General features: G+C 38.5%; 1 protein-coding gene across 1 annotated transcript in view; it reads left to right on the forward strand.

Moving 5' to 3' along the window:
* LRP1 (LDL receptor related protein 1) overlaps positions 1-24,229 on the forward strand; it is a 475,004-nt gene that overhangs the window by 240,183 nt on the left and 210,592 nt on the right. The window contains 6 exon segments of the mRNA XM_077483570.1: positions 2,874-3,017; positions 4,331-4,567; positions 13,969-14,149; positions 17,239-17,461; positions 18,380-18,569; positions 21,331-21,456. Coding sequence (XP_077339696.1) covers positions 2,874-3,017; positions 4,331-4,567; positions 13,969-14,149; positions 17,239-17,461; positions 18,380-18,569; positions 21,331-21,456 — 1,101 coding nt within the window.

The raw sequence follows: 24,229 nt of genomic DNA on the forward strand, positions 1-24,229 counted from the left end.
CTGTTGCGGTTTGTCCAGGTTCTATGTACATTACATGTGAATACTGCATGTTCCTAGAATGGCATTTAAACTGGACATAGTCTGCTGTAAGCAATACATAATCTCTGGGTTTACTCACTATATAGCAAATAATGTAACACGCTCTGATAATCATATAAAAAATAAACAGTCTTTCAGGACTTCTGGTCATAAGCAGCACCCTGCCTTCTTGATGCATGTTGTGAGATTAAAAGAGAAGTTCAGGAATCAAAAATAACAATCATACTCCCCTAGATGTCTGCAACTGTCCTCCGCTGTCTCTACACTGAGAAATGAGCGATCAAAAAAATGCTGTTACAGTTCTTTTCATTCAGTCTGCAGAGAGTCTCTGACCCCTCATTGGGTTTCCCGGGCTGTGCAGGGGCTGGGAGTGGCTGGCTCAGGCTCCAGTGGCTCGCTGAGAGGCTGAGCCAGCTGATCGTCCAGGCATCTTTGATGGATCACGATTGTAAAGTTGGGATTGATATAAAGCCTGAACTGGCTGAGTGACGTCAACCGCAGCGGACTTTAGCCAGCTGTTGGCTGAATACTGGGCACAGGAGTGCAGAATGAAGTGATACACAGGAGAAGGGCAAAAGAGCTTTGGCCCTACTTCTCCTTTAATGTCTTAGTGGTTCCTCTCTCTACTCAGCCCAGCTCTTTACTATTCATCTTCATAAAGTTGTCTCATCTGGTCTCTGTGTCCAAAGTGGTAAATAGAGTAATTATTTTCCATCTTCAAAAGTCATGTATTTCATTTTAAACAACATTAAAAAAGCGTTCTTCACCAATATGATTGTATGAAAGTGGAGTGGAGCCCAGGAGAGGCAACTATGCAGAGATGCTCCATTGTAATACAACCTTAACTGTTGAGAAAATAGGCATCTGCTGCATAGACATAATTACTTAAAATTAATAACTATATTTTGATAGCTTCTTCTGCATTATACACACATTTTAAAGTGTCACTAAACTCGCATCATAAACAACTATCAATAAATGGTGTATTACATGCTTTTCATACTTGCCTAATCACTGAGATTTGTTTTCTGTATTCTGAAAAAAACTGGTTGTTCCTGCTGTTCTCTATCTCCATCTACTGTTCATGTCCCTAATTCAGCTAAGAAATTTGCAGAGCAGTGTTATCTCATGCTCAGTTTACAGTGTGTTTCTAGGCAGAGTTTTCCTCCCTATCACATCCAAGTAGCCTATGTGACAATAGTCACAAATGTTGGTGTATACGAAGTGGTAAATGATAGTCCACTACCTCCCTCCTCCTCTATGCCCACTAGCCAGCTAAACACAATAGGGGCATCTTTTAGATCTAGATTGATGGAGGCTTCCCCTCCCTCCTATTCTAAGACACAGGCTGTAGGGGCGTGACCCAGTCTTTGACTGGCAGAAATCCACCCACACCATGTTATTCCAAACAATAATAAAGAGTTGATTTCAAATATATATTTGTATGACAATACTAGAAGCTTTTCCTGTTTGTTTCCCTGCAGACAGGCTGAATGTGATAGCTGTATATCGATTAACAAAAAGGTACTTAGATGGGGTTTTTTTCAGTGCCATCCACCAAGTGCAGAAATAAAAGGACAATATAAATCAAACAGTTTGTGTTTAGTATCAACAGTTCAAATATTAGAAAAATTGTCCCAAGAGATTAGGGAGTGCAGAGTTTTGTGAAATAATGTTTTCTGTGAAGCCAAGGAGGAGTTCTGGGCAGAAGAAGGGAAGAAAACATGGCACCATCATTTCCCCAAGGTACATTGGAAGGCAATGCCCTCCCTAGACTATTTGTGACTAGGACATGGGGACTCAAAGTAAGGTTTCCTATACAGTCTACTGCCTTTCTGATTATGTTATGGGACTGCTCAAGAGGCTATGCTATTTATTTTATACCTCATGGTTCACTTGAACACCATATCCCACCAAATGAAATGGCCAAACGGAAATGCCTTGGAATACTAACATTTAGGCCCCTTCACTCTTTTTAAACTGCTAAATTTTCCTTTGCTTTCTTTTTTTTTAGTTCTTTTTCAAGCTCCTCTTTTTAGAAGATGAAAACCTTCAATTTTTCAAATGAAAGTATACTTAAATATGTGTATGACTCTTAAAAAGTGTCTTGTTCATGAACTGTATATATGTAGAAGTCACAGGTCAATTGCATCTAATAATGCATGGGCTCCTTTTATCTTTTAGTTTTCACAGCAGGGAGATTTAGTTCTCTGTAATAGAAATATGTCTCTGACAAAGGATCAAACATTTCTTTTTATACATTTTAGATTTTGTAAACATTTTTAACTGTCCTGTGTATTTCAAATTGGCAGTAAAATTAAATGTTAGGTGGTTGTCCGGGTGCAATTTAAACGCTGTCATGGTCTCCCCAGTGGAATTTGTATAGCATTCATTTCCTACATCTTATTGCAGTAACCCGTTGTGATTCCTGTGTGAGAGAGCTGATCACCTTATGCCACATCCTCCATAATGTACTGTACATTGTAATCATTGCTGCTTAATATAGACAGAAATGGGAGATGCTGTCAAAGTCCCTTAGACCCTGTGGGTGATTTTAACTTGCCGTCACCTAGTGATTATCAGGGCTTGCATATATCAGATTTTAAATTTTTGTATTCTATTGACATTGCACCTTCTAAGGTACCCATAGGCATAAGGAATTCATTGTTTGTGGCTGAGATACTAATCTGTTTGAGTAACATTTGGCTTGGAACTGTTGACTTTGGGAAACATCTATTGGAATTATGCAACTTTGCTAATGTGCTACTACATAATTTTCTAGTACTTTCATCACTAGTCTTTTATAGTTAACTAATTGATTTGGGTTTCTGCAGTGAGAAGCCATGCCTGTGAACTGGATCAGTACAAGAAGCCCGGAGGATGCTCAGATATTTGTCTTCTTGGCAGTAACCACAAAACCCGAACATGTCGCTGCCGATCAGGGTTCAGCCTTGGCAGTGATGGAAGATCATGCAAAAGTAAGCATGGAACTTAAGTGTTATAGCAATATTTGTTTACTTTTTATTCATACCCACATTTTCCATTACTGTTTCAAAAACTGCACTGCATTGAAAGACAAATGTCAGCCAAGTCAAGTTTTTAATTGCGTGGAAGGTTTAGAAAATCTGCAATTGTTTTATTGCTCTCTGTGGCTTCAGTTGGGAGATTTCCCTTCACTTTGTTTCCCTGTGACATCTGAACAAGAAATGAGCAGAACGGGGGTTGCGGGGACATAAAGTGATTCATGATAATAAAAGCTTTGCAGAGGTTCTAACCCAATTTACCACTTTACTGAAGTTTACTCACTATTAAAGTGTTATTGCTCTCTGTCTACAATGGAGAACTGAACATTGCAATTGCATAGTTACACAGTTTTATAGAATGGATTTAGAATTGATGTCGCTTGCTTAAAACTAAACCATTGATTTCAGCACCTGTGGTAGCCACAAATATAAAATATATATATTTTTTTTAAGTTTCTCTTTTCCTTTTCCTTTATGTTCATCTGATGAAGCAAATTTGTTACTTTTTAGCTTCCTTTAAAGTGTTACTAAACCCACGACAGTAAAATCAGTCTGTATATGCAGTAAAGCATGCTTGTTATACTCACTGTGTAACCTAAGGGGTTAGTCCTCTGCATTGTGTAAAAAGGCTTTCTTTATCGTACATCATGGCACACAGAGTAATTACTTATGGGTTATAGATCACCTTCAGGTGATGGGCACTGGTATACCCAATCCAGGAAGTTCACTCCCTATATAACCCCTCCTCCTTTCAGGAGCACATCATTTTTTTTCGCCAGTGTCTAAGGTGTTAGTCACGAGGGAAGATGGGATCCATGCTGTATTTAACGTGCCACTGAGGCCTAAGTGGATGGTAGCTGGACCCTGGGGCTTTCACACTGGAGTGAATGGAGCAGCTGTTTAAGGGCGGTTTGCAGGCACTATTTTTAACGCTATAGAACCTGCAAAATGCCCCCAGTGTGAAAGGGGTCTAACAGACCAAGCTGTCCATCAGCAGTGTCAGGTGGTTCAGACAAAACCTTGACAAGGGGGATTACAATGGTCTGCTCTTATTTTTTATACACCTTTATCCCCAAAAGGAAAAAAAAATAACCTGTTGCAAAACCAGGTACCCGCTCCCCTCCCCCCAGAAAAGTGTAATTTGGTAAGGAGGGGGGGGGGGGGGCCTTAATGCAGAACTTCACTCCACTTTAATATTCTTCATCAAACTTGTAATACAACAATGCATTTTCTATCTACAAATGTTAATTAATCGTTTACTATTTCAGAGCCTGAACATGAGCTGTTCCTGGTTTATGGTCGAGGACGTCCTGGCATCATCCGAGGAATGGATATGGGAGCCAATATTCCTGATGAGCACATGATACCCATTGAAAACCTCATGAACCCTCGGGCTCTGGATTTTCATGCTGAATATGGCTATATGTACTTTGCAGACACCACTAGTTTCTTGATTGGGCGGCAGAAAATAGATGGTACTGGCCGAGAAAACATTCTGCAAGAAGGTGAGGGTTAATGTTACCATAAAGCTGCCCATACACTTGAAGAAAGTAGCAGTTTTGTACAACAGCTAATAATACTTTTGTTAGTCTGACCACACAGATCAGATTTATGCTATTGGATGGCACAGGTCAAAACACAATAATGTTTATTATACTATATGGCTCTTGTAAACTGTCTGTGACAAACCTCCATACTCAATAGGAGTATGCCCGCCATATACGCTTCCCTTGCCCGATACCAGCACGATCCAAGATCCTTGACCCACCCAGTCACTTGTCGAGACATCCGTGTAGGAAGATAAAAAACATAAAACTGTTTATTTAAACACTGTTACAAAGAGCTATACACTCAGGGGGCAATCCCCCTTCTTTGCATAATGACACAGGGCAGGGAAAACTTTACCTCCTTCAGTATTCAATTTTCCAGAAGTAGACCCTCTTTAGGAGTGGCTGCTGGAGAAATCCCCTCCCCTCTAGAATCTAATAGCTGACCGGGGTTTTATTAAGATGTAAGCCAATCCACATACACACATGCAGCCCATAATATTTTGCTCCCAAGGCAGACAAAAACTATAGAAAAATGGGATACAGCCACACCTCAAACGATCTAGTAAAAAGTATATAACAGTCTGAGACCAAGCTCATACTATATTTCAGCAGTCGGAAAGGTGGAATTAATTTATCTTCATATATTTCTTGTGGTATATTGTTCAGAAATATTACTGTACCAGGTGAAAGAACCCCTTTATTCTTTCAACACAAACCACACATATAGAACCCTGGATAACAGGGGTAACATGAAATGCTGAGTCCGGTGTGGTTGTATGGTAAGTCTGATTAGGACAGACCCAGCTGGGGTTGTCAATCAACCTGTGTCCCCCTAACAGACACAGGGTCACTTACACATAGGATGGGCCAGGGGAGCTGGACAAGGAGTTTACAGAGCCCTCTAAGGTAAGCTGGGTCCCACAAGGCCCCACCCAAAGTGACTCCCGTCACACTGTCAGAACACTGAAATATTTGAAACTGATCACAGGAAATAGTAGTGAACTTCTAAAGCCCCATACACACTATCAGATTTTCTGCAGATTTTTTCCTTCAGATTTACCAAAACCATATAATATGAGGTCAAACCTTAGGAGTTTCAATTTGTATGCAATCAGGCAGACCCTTGCACTACATGGTTTTGGTAAATCTGATGACATAAATCACCAGAAAATCTGATGGTGTGTTTGGGGCTTAAGGCAAATTTATCAGTTTCCCTTTTATTTTATTTTTTATTGCTTTTCCATTTATTAAAAGAAATGTGCCCCCAACTATGTTGTTCCTAATTTAATCTTAAATGTAGGGCTGCAACTAACAATTATTTTCATAATCGATTAGTTGACTGATTATTGTTTCGATTAATCAGTTAATAATCTTTAAAAAAAAAAAAAAGTGTGGTATATAATTTAGTTAATATGTAAAGTTTAAAAAAAAAGGCAATTTATTCTTAAATATCTCTATGCAGTGGTAGATATAAATAACCAACTATATGGTTAGGGAGAAAAATATCCAATCCACCCTGAGAATAACAGAAGAGAGAACATGTATGTACTATTAGTATTGTATTTACTATTAGAAGAGAGATACTGTAATTACTATTAGAAGAGATACTGTATATAATAGAGGGTGAATCTGGTAAATATCATCAGACTCAGAGATCCCTTTTTTTTATTTAAAAAACAAACAATGTTTTCCTTCAAAAAAAGTCATTTTAAGAACGTTTGATTTTCTAATCGTTAGTGGGGTAAAATCGATGTTCATTTTCAACCACAGTGATGGGAAAATTTGCAAATAGAAAACTTCTTGGTCAAAGGAATTTTCAGACAATGTATGTGGTTTTCATTTAGAATTAACATTCATTTTAAAAACAGAATGTTAAAAACAAGTGAAAAATTCAAACGACATTCTTTCATTCAGCGAATGTACAAAGATTTTTTGTCTGAATATTCTCATCTGAAAATTGATCCGTGTGGCCAGCATAAGGCTCGGTACACATCTATGCAGTTTGCTTTTGATTGTGTTCTGCTTTTTGCTGTGCATTTTGATTTTCGCACACGTGATTTTGCTATGATTTGAGTTTTTGCTTTTTTTTTTTTGGCCAATTTGTTGGGCAGATTAAAAAAACACAAATTGCTGCAAAAACACATTACATGCTTTTCTGCAGCTTCTCCTTTGAAGTATATTGAACCAAAAAGACACCGTTTTGCATTAAAAAAAAAGTCCCTGACCGTTTCCATATAGGCAGCAGCTGAAAAAGCATAGATGTGAACGTGTCCCATAGGAAACCATGTAAATGAACTGTAGTGCGTTTCTGCTAAAAGCACCAAAAAAAAACATAGGTGTAAACCAGGTCTAAGACGTTTAGTAACATAATGGGGTTAAAAAAACTAAAATTAGCCCTTTATAGTACACAAAAAGCAGATACTCACTACTTTAAGGCTGGGTTCATACTGCTGCGGGTGGGAGATCCGGATGTGATTCGCACCGCACTGCAGTGCAAATCACATCCGATCTCCGTAGCGATGTGAGTTCAGCCATACAGATAGTATGGCTGAATTCGCATCGCTCCCGCCGCAAACTCGCACGGGACCCTTTTTTTGGTCCGCAGCAGAATCGGATCGCATGGGTGTTCACACCATGTGATCCGATTCCTGTGCGAGTGTGCAGATCGCACTGCGATATGCGGACGGATCTGGGGGTGTCATTAACATTTCATTGACACTCCCAGCAGTCCGCATAGGGCAGTGTGAACTGCCGGCGGGAGGCATGCGATGCGGGAAAACGCTGCGGATTCGCGGCGTTCCCGCATCGCTATGGTGTGAACCCAGCCTTAGGGGTTCATTTTTTTTACTGTAGAAATGTGAAAGTAATATTTACAGTAGCGATTATTTGCTCTTTTTTGTACTATAAAGGGCTAATTTTAGTTTTTTTAACCCCATTATGTTACTGGCTGATTAATCGCTTATGAAAATAGTAATTAATTATTTTCATAATCGATTGTCGATTAATCGATTCGTTGTTTCAGCCCTACTTAAATGCAACAGAGGTTTCAATTTGAAAACAGTAAAGTGTTATTAACTGACAATGGGCTCAGTTCACTAAAGGATATCCCATGCAATATTGGGGTCACGTGACACATTTTTTCCAAATTCACTGTCCCTTGATGTGGTATTTACCTCAGAAAGCAAAAATGCTCTGTAAATACCCCATAAACCATTAAAGTCCATTCACTAAAGAAAATGGATAAATGCAGTAAATAAGTAATGGTCCAGGCATGCAATATTTAAGGAATGTATGAAATTGATTTGATAAGGAGGTGCCACACCACAATGGGCAAGGCAAGGACGTGTTTAAAAGAGCATTATTTTTACTACAAGATCCAGGACATTGGGTTTTTCTTCCGGACTCTGCCATCACTCCTTCTGCAAGGTCCCTCGGAAGTGTCCACCAGACATTACTGAATATGTCGTGATGGCAAAAAAATACTGATTGGTTTCATGAGATGAATACCACACATTTTGAAAGAATACAGCATGCCTGATTTTATGAGTGATTTTGATGAATGCCAGAAAATGTTTAGAAAAAAAAGATATGCACTATTTTATTGCTAATCTTAGAGCGGTATATACTATGCTTTTATTATATAATATACTTATACTAATATGCTTTTATTAATTGAGTCCAACAGGAGTTAGGAGAGTTAAAATAATAATTTAATATTTTGTAATATTTGTCTTTCTATATATTTTATGGTCATTAAAGTTTTAGAAAATATTTATTCAGATCTGGGGGTTTCTATAGGTCTGATGATCTTCTATGCATGAAAATAAATTACCTTTTGTGCTTAGTAATCTGTTGGCTGTGATTTACATTAACATACATTGTAGAATGTGAAAGCGATGGCGGGGCAGGAGCTTGTTTGGATAATCCATGCATTCACAGTGTCATGAATGATTCTCAGCACAGATCTGTGTATTTTGTGCAATGGTTATTCACATGTGCTTGTCCTATTAGACCTTTCTGTGTGAGTAGCCAATACAGCGTTGTATATAGAGTCTGATTGTTGTGGAGAAATTATAGAATAGACTCGCCCTTAATGCCAAATTATTCCCCTTCTCCTCCCCCCCTTACATCCCGAAGGCTTATGCATTCTTTTATGTGTGTGACATGAGCTGTCCAGCCTGGTAAAATCCAGCTAATTAACTAGGTGTGATGGTTCATGGATGTCTGTCTCTCTGACATTTCAGCTGTCATTTAGAGCTCAGATTTGGAAAAGAGATGGAGAAATGAGCCTTCATGGCTGGTTATTTATAGCTCTGATAGATTATTGTATTTGGAAGTATTTTTTATCCTTGCTTAGAATAGCTAAGGTTCTTATTATTATTTATACAGGATTAATATAGTGTCAACAGTTTACGCAGCAGTTTCTTATGGTTTCAGTTGTTCTTTCAAGCTTTCTACTTTTTAGTGGGTTGTCTGTGTGATTATTTTTTTTTTTTTTTTTTAATCTGATCTCTGGAGAAAACAAAAATCCCACATTAGAAAAGTTAAATGCCAATTTAGGTCTAGGCCTAGCAACTTCTCTTACCCACTCTGTTAGGTCTAGCAGTTTCAGTTCTCCACGCTGCTGGACTGGTCCCTGTAGCCTTTTTCCTCCTAAGCTCTGGCATCCCAGGTCCTCTGAAGTCCTCAAATGCAGTACAGAGCCCATAGCCTTGCATTGGATGTGAGGCCACCAAGGCCATTCCACAACCAGATCATAAAGAAGGAGAGAGCATTGACAGAGGAGCCGGGATTTAGGTAAGTATAACCGTTTTTTTTTTTTTTTTTTTTTATGGTACCCAAGGCAAGCATTTAACTTTTGCTTGGGGGCAGCCTCATTGCAAGGGGGAATTTTACTTTTCCTGGAGGTTTTAAGAATAATGCTAGTATTTTTGGAAAGGTCATTGATAGATATAGGTATAGATATAGATATAGATATAGATATATATATATATATATATATATATATATATATATATATATATATATATATATATATATATATATAAATAAAATATGAATTAAAGCCTAGAACACACTTTTTTTTTTTTTTTTTTTTTTACTATATACTGTAAGAATTTAAGATAGTTGTACACATTACAGTTAGGACACCTCTGCACTAGTGTCTGGGATTTTATGTAATTTGACAGAATTTACCATACATAGGTTTGGCCCATCTGTTTAGTCTGGATGCATGCCATTTGTGCTGACCTCCCAGACTGAAGAATTTGAGGCAGTGTCGTGATATCCATACATGTGACAGTGTGTTTGGAGGGAATCCTTCATTTAGTTCATTCTGCAAACACAAGCTAATTATTGATATATTTGATCTAAAAGTGACTGCCATTTGTCAGATTCTTCGGGCCTTACTCTAAGACTGACAATACATTATAGAATTCTCTTGTACAAATTGTCTTTTGATTTACCAAAACTATATGAGGTCAAACCTAAACACTTTCAATTTGTATGCAGTCTGGCAGGCCTTTGCACTACGTAGTTGAAGGTAAATCTAAAGGAAATTGAATAAGAAAATTGTTTAATGTATGGCCAGCTGTAGCTGTACAACATAAGAAAATAACCAAACCTATCCTTTGAGCAATCCTTATTTTCAATATCCGGTTTACTTTACAGATGCACTGTATGGTGTTTAATAAAGTATTAACAGTGCGTCATTTTTTTCCCACATTTTATGTTACAGCCTTATTTAAAAATAGATTAAATTCATTATTTCACTCAGAATTCTACAAACAATACCCTATAATGACAACCTGAAAGAAGTTTGAAATCTTTGCTAATTTATTAAAAATAAAAAAATTAAAATAATCACATGTACATGAGTATTCACTTCCTTTGTCATGACACTCAAAATTAAGCTTAGGTGCATCCTGTTTCGACTGATCATCCTTAATGGCTCTACAACTTGATTGGGGTTCACCTGTGGTAAATTTAGTTGATTGGACACAATTTGGAGAGGCACGCGCCTGTCTATACAAGGTCCCACAGTTAACAGTGCATGTCAGAGCACAAACCAAGCCATAAAGTCCAAGGAATTGTCTATGGACCTCTGAGACAGGATTGTATTGAGGCACACATCTGGGGAAGGGTACAGAAAAAGTTCTACGGCATTGAAGGTCCCAATGAGCACATCATCCGTAAAAGGAAAGACCAGGACTCTTCCTAGAGCGGGCCATCTGGCCAAACTGAGTGATCGGGGGAGAAGGGCCTTAGTCATGGAGGTGACCAAGAACCCGATGGTCACTGAGTGACCAGCATTTCTCTGTGGAGAGAGGAGAACCTTCCAGAAGAACAACCATCTCTGCAGCACTCCACCAATCAGGCCTCTATGGTAGAGTGGCCAGACAGAAGCCACTCCTCAGTAAAAGGCACATGACAGCCCATCTAGGGTTTGCCAAAAGGCATCTGAAAGGCTCTCAGACCATGAGAAACAAAGTTCTCTGGTCTGATGAAACAAACTCTTTGGCCTGAATGGCAAGCATCACATCTGGAGAAAACCAAGCACCGCTCATCACCTGGCCAATACCATCCCTACAGTAAAGCATGGTGGTGGCAGCATCATGCTGTGGGAATGTTTTTCATCAGCAGGAACTGGGAGACTAATCAGGATCGAGGGAGCAAGGAATGCACCAATATACAAAGACATATTTTAAGAAAACCTGCTCCAGAGTGCACTGTACCTCAGACTGGGGGCGAAGGTTTATCTTCCAACAGGACAACGACTCTAAGCACACAGCCAAGATAACGAAGGGGTGGCTATGGGACAAATCTGTGAATGTGCTTGAGTAGCCCAGCCAGAGCCAAGACTTGAACCCGATTGAACATCTGGAGATCTGAAAATGTCTGTGCACCAACGCTCCCCATTTAACCTGGTGGAGTTTGAGAGGTCCTGCAAAGAAGAATGGGAGACGCTGCCCAAAATTAGGTGTACCAAGCTTGTAGCATCATACTCAAAAAGACTTAAGGCTGTAATTTGTGCCAAAGGTGCTTCACCAAAATATTAAGCAAAGGCTTTGAATACTTATGTAGCGCCCACCACCTTTAGGTGGGTGCTAGTTAGTTAAGTGTAAGGTAAATTTGCCAGGGCCTTGCACTTTAAGGCCTGGTTGTTCTGTTTGGTTTGGATGGGAGGAGTGACAGAGTAGAGAGAGGAGAGTGTGGCCACCTGCATTCTGCCCTGAAATATCTCCCTTGCCTTCTATTGAAATGTTCTAGAAGGAAGGCGGGCTGGGGAGGGGGTGCAGGCAGTTTGTATGGAGAGCTCTGGTCGAATCATTAACTTGTATTTGCAGGGGCAGGCCTTACATATAAACTGGTGGTCACATGTTCCTAGGAGGCGATGGAAGGAGTTGGATTCAGAGCAGCAGCAAAGATGTAACCCACAAGGAGCAGGCTTGAAGGCCTGGGGATTCAGAGACCCCAGCGCCGCATAGCAGGAACCAAACCTGAAGTTCTGAGGGTTCAGAGAACTCAGTGCTGGATGGTTCTACAGAAACCAATTCGCCAAGTAACTCCGGGAGAAGTGGACCAGACATCCCAGCTTGGGATGATTCTAACCATGCAGAGCGGGAAGTAGCTGCAAAGAGGATTGAGTACACCAGGATATCATCCGGTACTTTCCTGAACTGACGCGGGAGGATCGCAGGAGTCAAGATAGGCAGGTGAGGCCTGGGGCTCCAGCATCCATTTACCACGGTGCTTTTCAGAGGGGCATTGGTCTGTTCACTATGGGAAAGGGACTTTAACTACTCCTCAGGAACCAGGAGGAAAAGGCAGCTCATATTTCTCAAATATCCCTGTAACATACTGCAACTAAGAAGAATAAAGCTCCTTTGAAAAGTTTGATCGTCTGTTGTGCTATTCGGGCAGGGGTGGAAGAACCGAGGAATGTTAACAGTAAAGGTATGAACTAACTTAGCAGCTCCCAAGGGAGTAGTGCGCTACACTTATGTACATGGGATTTTTTTTATTTAATACATTTGCAAAGATTTAAAACGTATTTTACATTGTCATTATGGGGTATTGTTTGTAGAATTTTAAGAAAAATAATGAATTTAATCAATTTTGGAATAAGGCTGTAGCATAACAAAACAATTCTAACGGTGTACAGCAGTAATGTTTAACATTGTAATATGTTTCACTAACCCTTATATTACAGTGGAAATTGGATATAGATCTATAGGAGATTGCACAGACTGTATTGTGTATGGTCTGCTGAAAAAGGGGATTGTACAGAGTATGGTCAGCTTTAGGACAATACCAAGAAATAAACTGCTTTCATGTAGGAAAGAGGCGGGATAGCCAGGATATACACAACCAGCAGGAAGGGGTGTGCAGGGATAGATGGACAGGTAGCGGTGGGCTGTTTGTGATGTCATCAACCCTATAGCCCTGCTGTGGAAATGCGCATGTCAGGAACAGTCCACCGGTGGATTGGAGGATCTGGTGAGTATAGGCCAGTGATGGCAAACCTTGGCACCCCAGATGTTTTGGAACTACATTTCCCATGATGATCAACTACACTGCAGAGTGCATGAGCATCATGGGAAATGTAGTTCCAAAACATCTGGGGTGCCAAGGTTCGCCATCACTGGTATAGGCTTTTTACTTCCCTGTGGACAAAATTAGCATTTATCTCTTGCAGTGTGTGCACAGCTCCACTGTAGGGGAACGCTTTTTTGCCCAGAGTTGGGCTTTACCATTGCATTGTGTAAGCTAGGATGCAGTATATAAAGTAGATTCCTACCTTTCTTCAGTCGCCCACCTACTATGAATAAGCCCATTGGATGAAACCTATATGGGGGAGTGAATATCTCTGACCTTTCTTGTACCAATAAAACGTGTTACAGCTCGTCAAAAAAAAAAAAAAAAACAGTGTGTGGTTAATGTGTTTTGTATGCCTGGAGGGGAGAAAGCAGATCCCACAGAGCCTGTATACCTGTGGCGGTGGTTGCTGTATATGTTTGTCTGAAGTGGTACCAATTAGACACTTTCACCTTCACTGTAATATTTGTTTTTTTTATTTCATTTTTTAAAATTGGTTTTACTTTTCTTTTCCCAAGAATATATGGTAATTGACAGGTGGAAACCTAAATCACTAAAAGATGCACCATTTCATGAAACAATAATTTTAGGATTTCCCCCCCTTCAGTACTATAGTATTTTATAATAGTTTATACTTTTACAGTGTTGCTGGTGTTGGACGTCCCTATTTTTATGATGTTGAAAGATTTTGTGACAGTCGATATTAATGGGCATATTATTTAAATGTCCTTTTTTTTTTTTTTAATGATTCTTGAAAGGTATTCACAATGTCGAAGGTGTTGCTGTAGACTGGATGGGAAACAACCTGTACTGGACAGATGATGGGCCTAAGAAAACCATCAGTGTGGCTCGTTTAGAAAAGGCTTCGCAGACCAGGAAAACTTTGATAGAAGGGAAGATGACTCATCCTAGAGCTATTGTAGTGGATCCATTGAATGGGTAAGAACCAGTATTGTCTATCTGTTTTGGCTGTCAATACTGTATGTCATGATACAGAAATTTACAGGGAGCTCCGACAGTGACTACACTCTTACAGCTTTTATCTTTAATAATAAAGAAGTGAGATTTTACTTGGTAATATATAATTTAACGGGCAACAACCTCAAATGACATTTCCAAATGGAATGCCTTTTTCATGTAGTAGTAAATTGAACGACTTAAGTCTTCATAGACACAATCACAAAAATTGAGCTTTCACTGTGATGTCTTGGAGCACTCCCAAGTGTTCCCAGGGGCAGCACAGAAGATGAAAATTGTGCTGGTTGGATCATACAGATGAACGCTCAATCATTTTCTTTTCTATTGTACGTGGTTGCATTAAAATTAATGTGGACTGCAGCTTTTTTTTTTTTATTTAATTTTTTTATTAAGAAGCATTTAGTGCTCACGTATTCTAAAGCCCCATAGACACTATCAGATTTTCTGCTGATTTATACCTTCAGATTTACCAAAACCATGTAATATGAGGTCAAACCTTAGGAGTTTCAATTTGTATGCAATCAGGCAGGCCCTTACACTACATGGGTTTTGGTAAATCTGAAGAAAAAATCAGCAGAAAATCTGATAGTGAGTGTGTATGGGACTTAAGCCTTACTAATGTGAATTTTTTTTACATTTTAAAATGTATATGTGGGCAAAAAAAGAAGATATGCTCCATTTACGTGTAAAAAGAAAAAAAAGCTCTAAATAAATAAAAAATACACATTTCCTTATATTTTGTCTGCAAGTACCTATTGATTCTGTTAATAATCCAGTAGGCTTCTAACTTCCTGTAGCTGACAACATTGCCTCTGCTGCACTGAAATCGCAAGTAGTGTTATCAGCCCCGCCTGAGTTCTCCCTGCTCCTCATCTCATTATCATAACACCTCTCCTCATCTGATTATCACGGTGGTCTCCAAACTGTGACCCTTTGCTTGCCTTTATCTGGCACTTGAGACATTATTCCTGCCACTGACACCAACAATGGGGCAAAGTTCCTGCCACGAGCACCAACAATGGTGCAACAGTCTTTCCACTGACACCAACAATGGGTCTTTCCACTGACACAAACAATGGGGCATAATTCCTTCCACTGACAACAAAAATGGGGCAGTATTTCTCCCACTGACACCAAGTATTTTCCCCCCTAATACCACAGATTAGGCATTGTTTACTCCCTCTGAGAACAGTCTGGCTCTCCTAAAGTCTGTAAACTGGCCCTTTCTTTAGAAAGTCTGGAAACCCTGCATTAACATCACAGTGAAGTGCTTTTTTTTTTTTTTGGACAAAGGTATAAAATACACATTTTATTGCCTTGCTCTCACTTACAAATTCTTTTCTTGCTGAGGCAATGTTACTTAGCAAAGTGTATTTCCACTTTTGCAGCCAAATTGGAATAACCGCTACTTTATATTTGTTGCGTGTTCCCATTAACACAGCATAACCTTAAAAAAATGCTGCTTAGCTTTTTTTTTTTTTCCCTTTTACTTGCTTAAAAATACTAGTTCTCCTATGCTCTGTAATGTTTAGGAAGGGGCTTTGAAGTTATGCTTTCCATAATTAACCCTGTCTGTAATTTTGCAGGCAGATCTTTTCATCAGTTGTAACTTACCTTTGAAAACTTTTTGTCCTAACAAAGGGTTATAGATCTTAAAGCGTTTAACCAAAAAAAATAATAAAATAAAATAAAGATCCTGTTCCCTTAAAGCATATTTTACAGCATAGTGCTTGCGCTGTGTCATTTGGACCCCTGTATCACCTGAAATACATGGCTGATCCTTCCTGACTATACCCTTCCCTCCGCAAACTGACCAAGATAATCATGGCTGCTGAGCCCTGCCATTGTGGTCTGTTTGCGTGATTCCGTCAGCCACAGCCTGCTATCTGTCGCCTGTATCCTTCTCCCCCCTCCCCTCTCTACCTGTCTCTGCCCATACCAGTGCCCCACCCCACTCCTGCTGCTTCTATATCCACTATTCAATTCTCCCATCCTCTCTGCACCATTATAATAATTGTGCCTGTGCTCTGTAAAAAACAAATCTGCCCGATTGTACCTATATGAGCGTGGCTCCCGGCGCTCAATTGATTGTCTGTGTTGTCTCTCTCCTCCTACTCCCTGAATGATGTCAGTGGGAGGGCTCGGCCCCGCCCACTGCAGCTTTGACCCGGGTAGTTTTTTTTACAGGACACAGGCATAGGGACAATTATTATAATGGTGCAGAGAGGATGGGAGTATTTTTAATAAAATTGGGTGAACAACCACTTTAAGGTTTGGGTTTTGCATTGCATTTTGTGCACTTAATACATTGCCATCTATTTCAAGCAATAAAATCTGCCTATAGAGCCCTATATATAAATCTGCACTAAAAAATAACTACAAAGGTAAGCTCGACAGGTATACACTGTATTGCTAAAACATTATTGAGGTAAAAAAATAAAAAGATAAAAAAAGGAAAAAACAGAAAAACGAATGCAGCTACCACATCTAGAGAAAGATTATGGTAAACTGCAATATTTTATATGTTTGTTCTTTGGTTTAGTTAGGTTTTCAAACTGAATAACATAAACAACTGAATGCAGCTCTGCAATCATAAATGCATACCTAAATGTATTTTGAAATGCAAGCACTGTAAATACCTGAATTTACTTTGGCATCAACCTAACGTAGTCCCCTACAGAAGGGATTGACTGTGAAAGGAAGCAGTTGTACAGCAAACCAATCCATATATGTGCTGGCAAAATGTATGTTGATAGAAGAAGGCATAGTGATGGACTGTACTGCCTTTCCTCTCACTGTCTAGTTACAGGCTGGGACTGGTCCAAGATGACCTGGGATTGGAGGAATGCTGAGGACATGTAATGGCAGAAAAAAAATTACTGAGGATAAAAGTTTATTGCAGAAAAAAAGTTTTGTTATTTTGTCTTTAATTGGCTATTCAGTTTATCCTTTTTATTTTTGCCTGGGATTCTGCTTAAAGATGTATTTATTTTTTTCTCGTCTTCTGTCTGTCTGATTTTCTGCAATGATACTTTCCTTGATATTTCAAGGTGGATGTATTGGACAGACTGGGAGGAAGATCCCAAGGACAGCAAGCGTGGAAAAATTGAAAGAGCCTGGATGGATGGTTCCAACCGCACCATTTTTGTCACCTCAAAAGCAGTTCTATGGCCCAATGGATTAAGTATTGATATTCCAAACCAGATTCTCTATTGGGTAGATGCCTTTTATGACCGCATTGAAATGGTTCACCTTAATGGAACAGGCCGCAAGGTTAGAAAAACATTTGAAGCATGTACCTGGTGATATTGAATTTTGACCCGAGAGGGGAATCTTGGGGGAATTGCTTTTTTTGTGTGATGCTATTTGTAATGCTACATATATTAGGAATGGCTTATAAAAGGCAAGGAAAGTCGCTTTATTTGCAGCAGCTAATCAGGTTTCTTCTTCCAATCTTTCCCACCACTGGAGCAGCAGTTTAATTGCTTGCTATGGGTTTGCCCACCTCTTTTTATACTTTCTCCTATCAAGTGAAAGCTGTATGCTTTTCTTTTACAGTTAGTTTTTTTTTTTTTCAGAATTATTTTATTTAACTAAAGGGAATCTCTGAATTTAGACAAGAGAGCTGCCCTTGCTGAACTATTTTTAAAGCTACAGGCAACAGGAAATTCATCCTGTTCTAGGCTTTTTAAAGCGTGTCTACATTTTAGAATAACATTTTATATATTGCATACATACTGCATGTGTTGTTTTTTCCTTTTTGTTCACCTAGTGAATCCTGCCAGTAACATACTTCTTGTCCCAGGGTTACATTTCTTGCTCACTGTACTGAATAAGCATAGTTGTCACAGCGCAAGAAGTGCGTTAGTACTATACCCCCCCTCCCCTGATTTCCATAACATAGGGAAAGAGGTGTTCTATAGTCCACAGAGGGCAGGGCTTAAACAATGCTCGAACAAATGGAACAGGGCACAAGGAAGCATTGGATTTCTGGCAGGATCAAGATTATTTTTTTACTTATGGAACAGATATAACCAAGCACTACCAATGCAATATTTAACAAACCAAAGTGGGGCATTTATGTTGATAGACATTTATCATTTATAGAAGAGATGTTTTTCATAGGGATTGCATACTTTAAGTTACTACCCATAGGTTAAATATCTAAATGTTTTACTTTTTTCTTGTTAGGCGGTATATGAAGGTTCAGAGTTGAATCATGCATTTGGTCTGTGCCACTACGGCAACTATCTTTTCTGGACAGAATACAGAAGTGGCAGCATTTATAGGCTGGATCAAGTCTCAAAGACTGTCACACTTCTAAGAAACGAAAGGCCACCAATCTTTGAAATCCGAATGTATGATGCACAGCAGCAGCAAGGTAAGTGTCTGTATTAAAGCATCAAATCCTCTTATTTTGTCAGACTTGATGAGAGCTGTGGAGGTTTTAGCTCATAGATTTTTGTTAGATTTTTTATTTTTTTTTGTGCTTTGTTAAATCTAACGAACCGTAAAGTCTTAAAATCAAAAATGTTATTACATAATCATAGATTATTCAGTTGCAATAGTATTAGCAAAAAACATTCATGGATAATTTACACATGTTATGAGTACATTCATTCATATGTAAAATGATACAAAAGAAACTGGCCCCACATATTCTGGCAGCGGTTCCCCTTCTTATCCCTCTGTGATGCAAGATGGAAACATTTCCAGCTTAGGAACCCTCCAGAAATTTTTCAACAGATCTGCTCTTATAACTTCCTTTGCAGCACACTTTGCTTCCATGTCATGCTCACAGATCATCCTTTGGAGCATGCTGTGCTCTTGAAGGGATAAACAGTCGGCAACTCCGTATCATCCAATTGCAGAAGTATTTACTGGTTACGGGGTAACTAGACCATGAATACACTTGCGTGTTTTGGCCATGAGGCCTTCGTCCTATTGGGTGCTAGTGGCGACACCACCAGCCTAAGCACCAGTTTCTCAACTTCTTCACAGGTACCCGATGTAAGCGATGCCCTTTTTTGTATATGTGCTCATGGAGGCCCTTGAACAGCAGGCTTTGATTCCAGGGTGCCTTGCAATAGAAGCTGTTATGTAAAACAACTTTTTATGTTTTAGCAGTGGACCTTTAATTCCAAAATTACTTTATGTATGATATACAGTAAATAGTATAAAGATTGGTAGCCTGATCCCCAACCAGGCTACCACAAAAAATGGGGGCAGTTTGGACTATTGCGGTACAATAAAAGCAGTACAATGAATAATGTAACAAAAATATAATTATAAAAGTTACAGATGATTTTATTGATGCCAAAAAACAAATCCTCATTTACATATTAAAAACATAATAGCGATACAAATGTATGTCACCAGTGGGTAGTCACAATAAAACTATTGATCACAGATATCAGTTTCCTCGACTAGTTTTGCGGACATTTACCACTTCATCGGGAGGTTATCTGTGATTAGATCAGAAAAACAATATGACGATCAAAAAATGGAAAGATAAAAAATATTACCATATAGCAGGAGTGACACAGCTTACCCATGCTCCAGCAGGCCTCAAGCCCATAGTGCTACCACCTGATAAATAGTCCCCCGCGGCAACTCAGGGGAACTATATGGTGAGATGATTGGAGTCTAGGTGGATAAGGTAAAAGAAATCAGTATAATATCAGCTTATCAGGGTGAAACTTGTGAGGTGAGTGGAAATGATTGTGGAAAACGCTGATATACAGTAAAAGTGAATTTATATATATTTTTTTGAACCAGGAAAGAGTAAGGGTGGTGTTAACCACTTTGCTACCAGAGCCATTTTCAGTTTTTGCACATGTTAAAATTAATACAATTTTGGTGAAAACTAGACATGTGCATTCGTTTTCGTCCGAATGCATTTTCGTCCGAATTTCAGGTATTTTCGTTTTCGTTTTGACAAACGATAACGAAAGTGCAGATTCCGAAAAACGAAAGATCCGACATAAATAAATGCTTTTTTTCGTTTTCGTGGTTACAACAGTTCGATATAGAATAGGAGATTCGAAGTGACCGTTCGATATAGAATAGGAGATTCGACGTGACTCCATATGTCTATTGAACCTGTGGTCGAATGTGCCTAAGTTTAGTTTACCTCTATTAGTCCTATTATATAGAAAAGCTTCGACAGAGAGTAAATATTCGACATAGAGAGAACAGAATCGACAGAGAGAAACGATACTGGAATTGGGTGGGGGAAGTAAATTAAAAAAAAATAATGATAATATTCGACGGGATCGTTGCACGTTTATAATAATATTCGACGGGATCGTTGCATGTTTATAATAATATTCGACGGGATCGTTGCACGTTTATAATAATATTCGACGGGATCGTCGCAACTATACGACACTGCAATCGTACATTTCGGCAATCGAATGCTCCGCCTATAGGCTATATAGTTTAGCAGCTCCATCGAATCTTCTTTATCCATTCGACAGATACCATAAGCCTTCCAAGACAGATTCGACCGTAATTCATGTGGATTTTCGGACGAATGCAATTTTTGCACGAAAAACGAAATAAATAAAAACGAATTTCGGGAGTAACTAAATAAATAAAATTTATGGACGAAAACGAAAAAACGAAACGAAATATTCTAGTCTGCACATGTCTAGTGAAAACACACACACACACACACACACACACACACACACACTATATTACCCACGTTTTTTTTTTGGTAAAAATATAAAAGATTTCATGAGTAAATAGATGCCAAACATGTCAGGTCTTTTGTGCGTGTCAGTGGAACAGCAACAAATTTCTGTACTCAAAATTGTGTATCGGTGGTGATTAAAAACCCTTTGCAGGTTATCAGTTTAGAGTTAAGCATCAGTGATAGCCCTAGAATTATTACTCTTCCTCAAATTTTGCTGCATGCATTTGTGCTCTTGTGTGTGGAGGTGGGGGACATTAAAGAATTGTGTAGGTTTTTTTTAAGTTCTTTTGTTTTAATTATTTTTTTTTTAACCCTCCACTTTTTTTGCTAATACTTAAGAGACAAATAGCCCCCATGTGGTTAGCATGCTACAATGACCAGTTCTGTTTGAGACATCTTTGTTTCTCCATTATTCTAATGCCGCTGTATTTTACATTCAAAGTGGGTTCCAATGCTTGTCGTGTAAACAATGGTGGCTGCAGCAGCCTGTGCTTGGCTACACCTGGAAGCAGGCAGTGTGCTTGTGCTGAAGACCAGATTCTCGATGAGGACGGAGTCACCTGTAAAGGTAAATATATGTGCTGCTTGCTTTATTACCTTACAGTTATACATATTGTGTAATGAAAACTATTGGGTCGGTTTATATAAGATTAGCATGCTATTTTGTTACTACATTTTGTCTGTTTTAATCTAGCTTTGAAACATACATAAAATGCTGTAAGGTTGAATTTTTTTTTTTTATAAAAAATGAAATAAAAATTCAAAGTAGACAAATTGGGCAAACCGGAAAAAAAAAGGAAAAATATTTTTTTTTAATTTCCCCTCTATTAAAAATAATTACATTCGATTTAAGATCACATGAAATCACTGTCAATATTTACAGCCTAAAAGGATAAAGACGTCTTTTATAAGTTCACTAAATCTGTCCATAGATTACCAGTGCATTTTTACTTTTGTTGAAGCCTAACAAAAATTAGTGGAGAAGTGCAAGGAAGCTTGATAGAGAGACACATAGATGGACAGACTTTAAACTGATACTTTGACTTGAGAAAAATGCTGAAATATTGATTGTTTAACCACTTGATCCCCAGGCCAATTCTGACATTTCTCTCATGCATGTACAAATCTGAATTTTTGTGTTAGAAAATTACTTATAACTCCCAAACATTACATATATTTTTAAGCAGAGGCCCTAGAAAGAAAAGTGTTTGGTGTTGGTAATTTTTTAATGGCACACGGAATTTGCCCAGCAGTTTTTCAAACAGTTTTATTTGGAAAAAAAGACACTTTAATGAATTTTAGTAAACACAAACTCAATACAATACCCAATTTTGCTAAAATATAAAAGATGAGGCTATGCAGAGTAAATAGATATGAAACCTGTCATGCTTTAAAATTGCCCACTCCCGTGGAATGGTGACAAACTATAGTACATTTTAACCACTTGCCGACCACTTCACGTACATATTCTGCGGGGTGGTGGCTAGAGCTGCACCATTCTGGCTAAAATGAGAATCATAACTTTTTTGCTTAGAAGATAGATCACTATTCATTCATGATTCTCGCGGCGTAACATCATCTTTCACATTAAAACAAAAAAAATTGTGCTAACTTTACTGTTTAGTTTTTTTATTTATTGAAGTGCATTTTTTTTCCCATAAAATTGCATTTGAAAGACCGCTGGGAAAATACAGTGTGACATAAAATATAAAGCAATTGCCATTTTATTGCCTAGGGTCTCTGCTAAAATTATATATATGTATGTATGTGTATGTATGTTTGGTGATTTTGTTTGGGGCTTTTCTAGCAAAAAATATTGATTTTAACTTAAGAAAGAAGTGTCAGAAAAAGATTTAGACATTAAGTGGTTAAACTTCCTGCATTTACATGTTGTTGAAAGCTTGGCAGTATCCCTTTGATCTAAGAAGTAAGCGTTAGTTACAATGTTTCAAGTTTTAAACTTGGCAGACTGCCCGGGATGCTTTCTTTTCACAGCTGAGTGAGCAGATAATCCCTCCACTTCTTTATATGAAAGAATCGCCTACTCTTAGGAGGAGAGATCGTCGGGGGGGTGGTGAATCGAGATCGCAATTTTTTTTTTTTGCGATTAATCGTGCAGCTCTAGTGGTGGCTCTTCTGCACAAAATCACAATTTTGCTCTTCCGGGTTTGCAGCGCGCATGCTTGCTGCCAGTGACAGCTCCAGATGTGATTGGACATAGCGGGAGCCAATCAGCAGGTTCGGCGGTCCGTCGGGACCAGCCAATCATTCAAAAGAGAGGAAGAATGAAGGTCTGCCTGTGTAAACAAGGCAGATTGCCGTTCTGTGACAAGGGAAGACAAAGATCGTGTGTGTCTGCTAAGCAGGAACACAGATCTCTGTCTTCCCACAGTTAAACCATTCCCCACACAGAAAGCACTCCCCGGGACACATTTAACCCTTTATTCGCCCCTGATTTTAACCCCTTCCCTGCCAGTGTCATTAGTACATATTGTTTATCCCTGATCACTGCATTAGTGTGACTGGTCCCCAAAAAAGTGTCAAGTGTCACTTAGTTTCCAATTACTAGTAAAAAAATTTCCATAAAAATATTTCACTATAACTTTTGCAAATCAATATACGCTTATTGTGATTTTTTTTTTTTAACAAAAAGATGTAGCAGAATACTTATTTGCCTAAATTGATGAAGAAATTAGAGGTTTTAGATTTTTTTTTTTATTGGATGTCTTTTATAGCAGAAAGTAAAAAATATTGTTTTCTTTTCCAAAATTTTTGGGTCTTTTTTTGTTTTTACCGAAAAAAAAAAAAAAAAAACGCAGAGGTAATCAAATACCACTAAAAGAAAGCTCCATCTGTGGGGAAAAAAGGACATGTATTTTATTTATGTACAGCTTCACACAATTATCAGCTAACGTAACACAGTGCCATATCTCAAAAAATGGCCTGGTTGGTGAAGGGGAGAGGGGGGGGGGGTTTATAAACCTTCTGGAGCTGAAGTGGTAAAAAAAAGCCTGTACGGTTTACCAGTTTAGAGTTACACAGTAGGTCTGGCACTAGAATTAGTGCTCTCGCTCTGACTTTTGCAAAGATACCTCACATGCGATCACAGTTTGTGAGCATTTTCGCATTTGGCTTGAGGGTGGGGGTGGGTGCATATATATATATATATATATATATATATATATATATATATATATATATATATATATATATATATATATATATATATATATATATATATATATATATATATATATATATATATATATATATATATTTTTTTTTTTTTTAAACCTGTACGTTACATTTGTTAAGATCAATATAATTGCCATCAGCATCCC

Source organism: Lithobates pipiens, unplaced genomic scaffold (genome assembly GCF_037356315.1).
Source record: "Lithobates pipiens isolate NorthernLeopardFrog02 unplaced genomic scaffold, aLitPip1_a1.2 Scaffold_16, whole genome shotgun sequence".
Taxonomy (NCBI): Eukaryota; Metazoa; Chordata; class Amphibia; order Anura; family Ranidae; genus Lithobates; species Lithobates pipiens.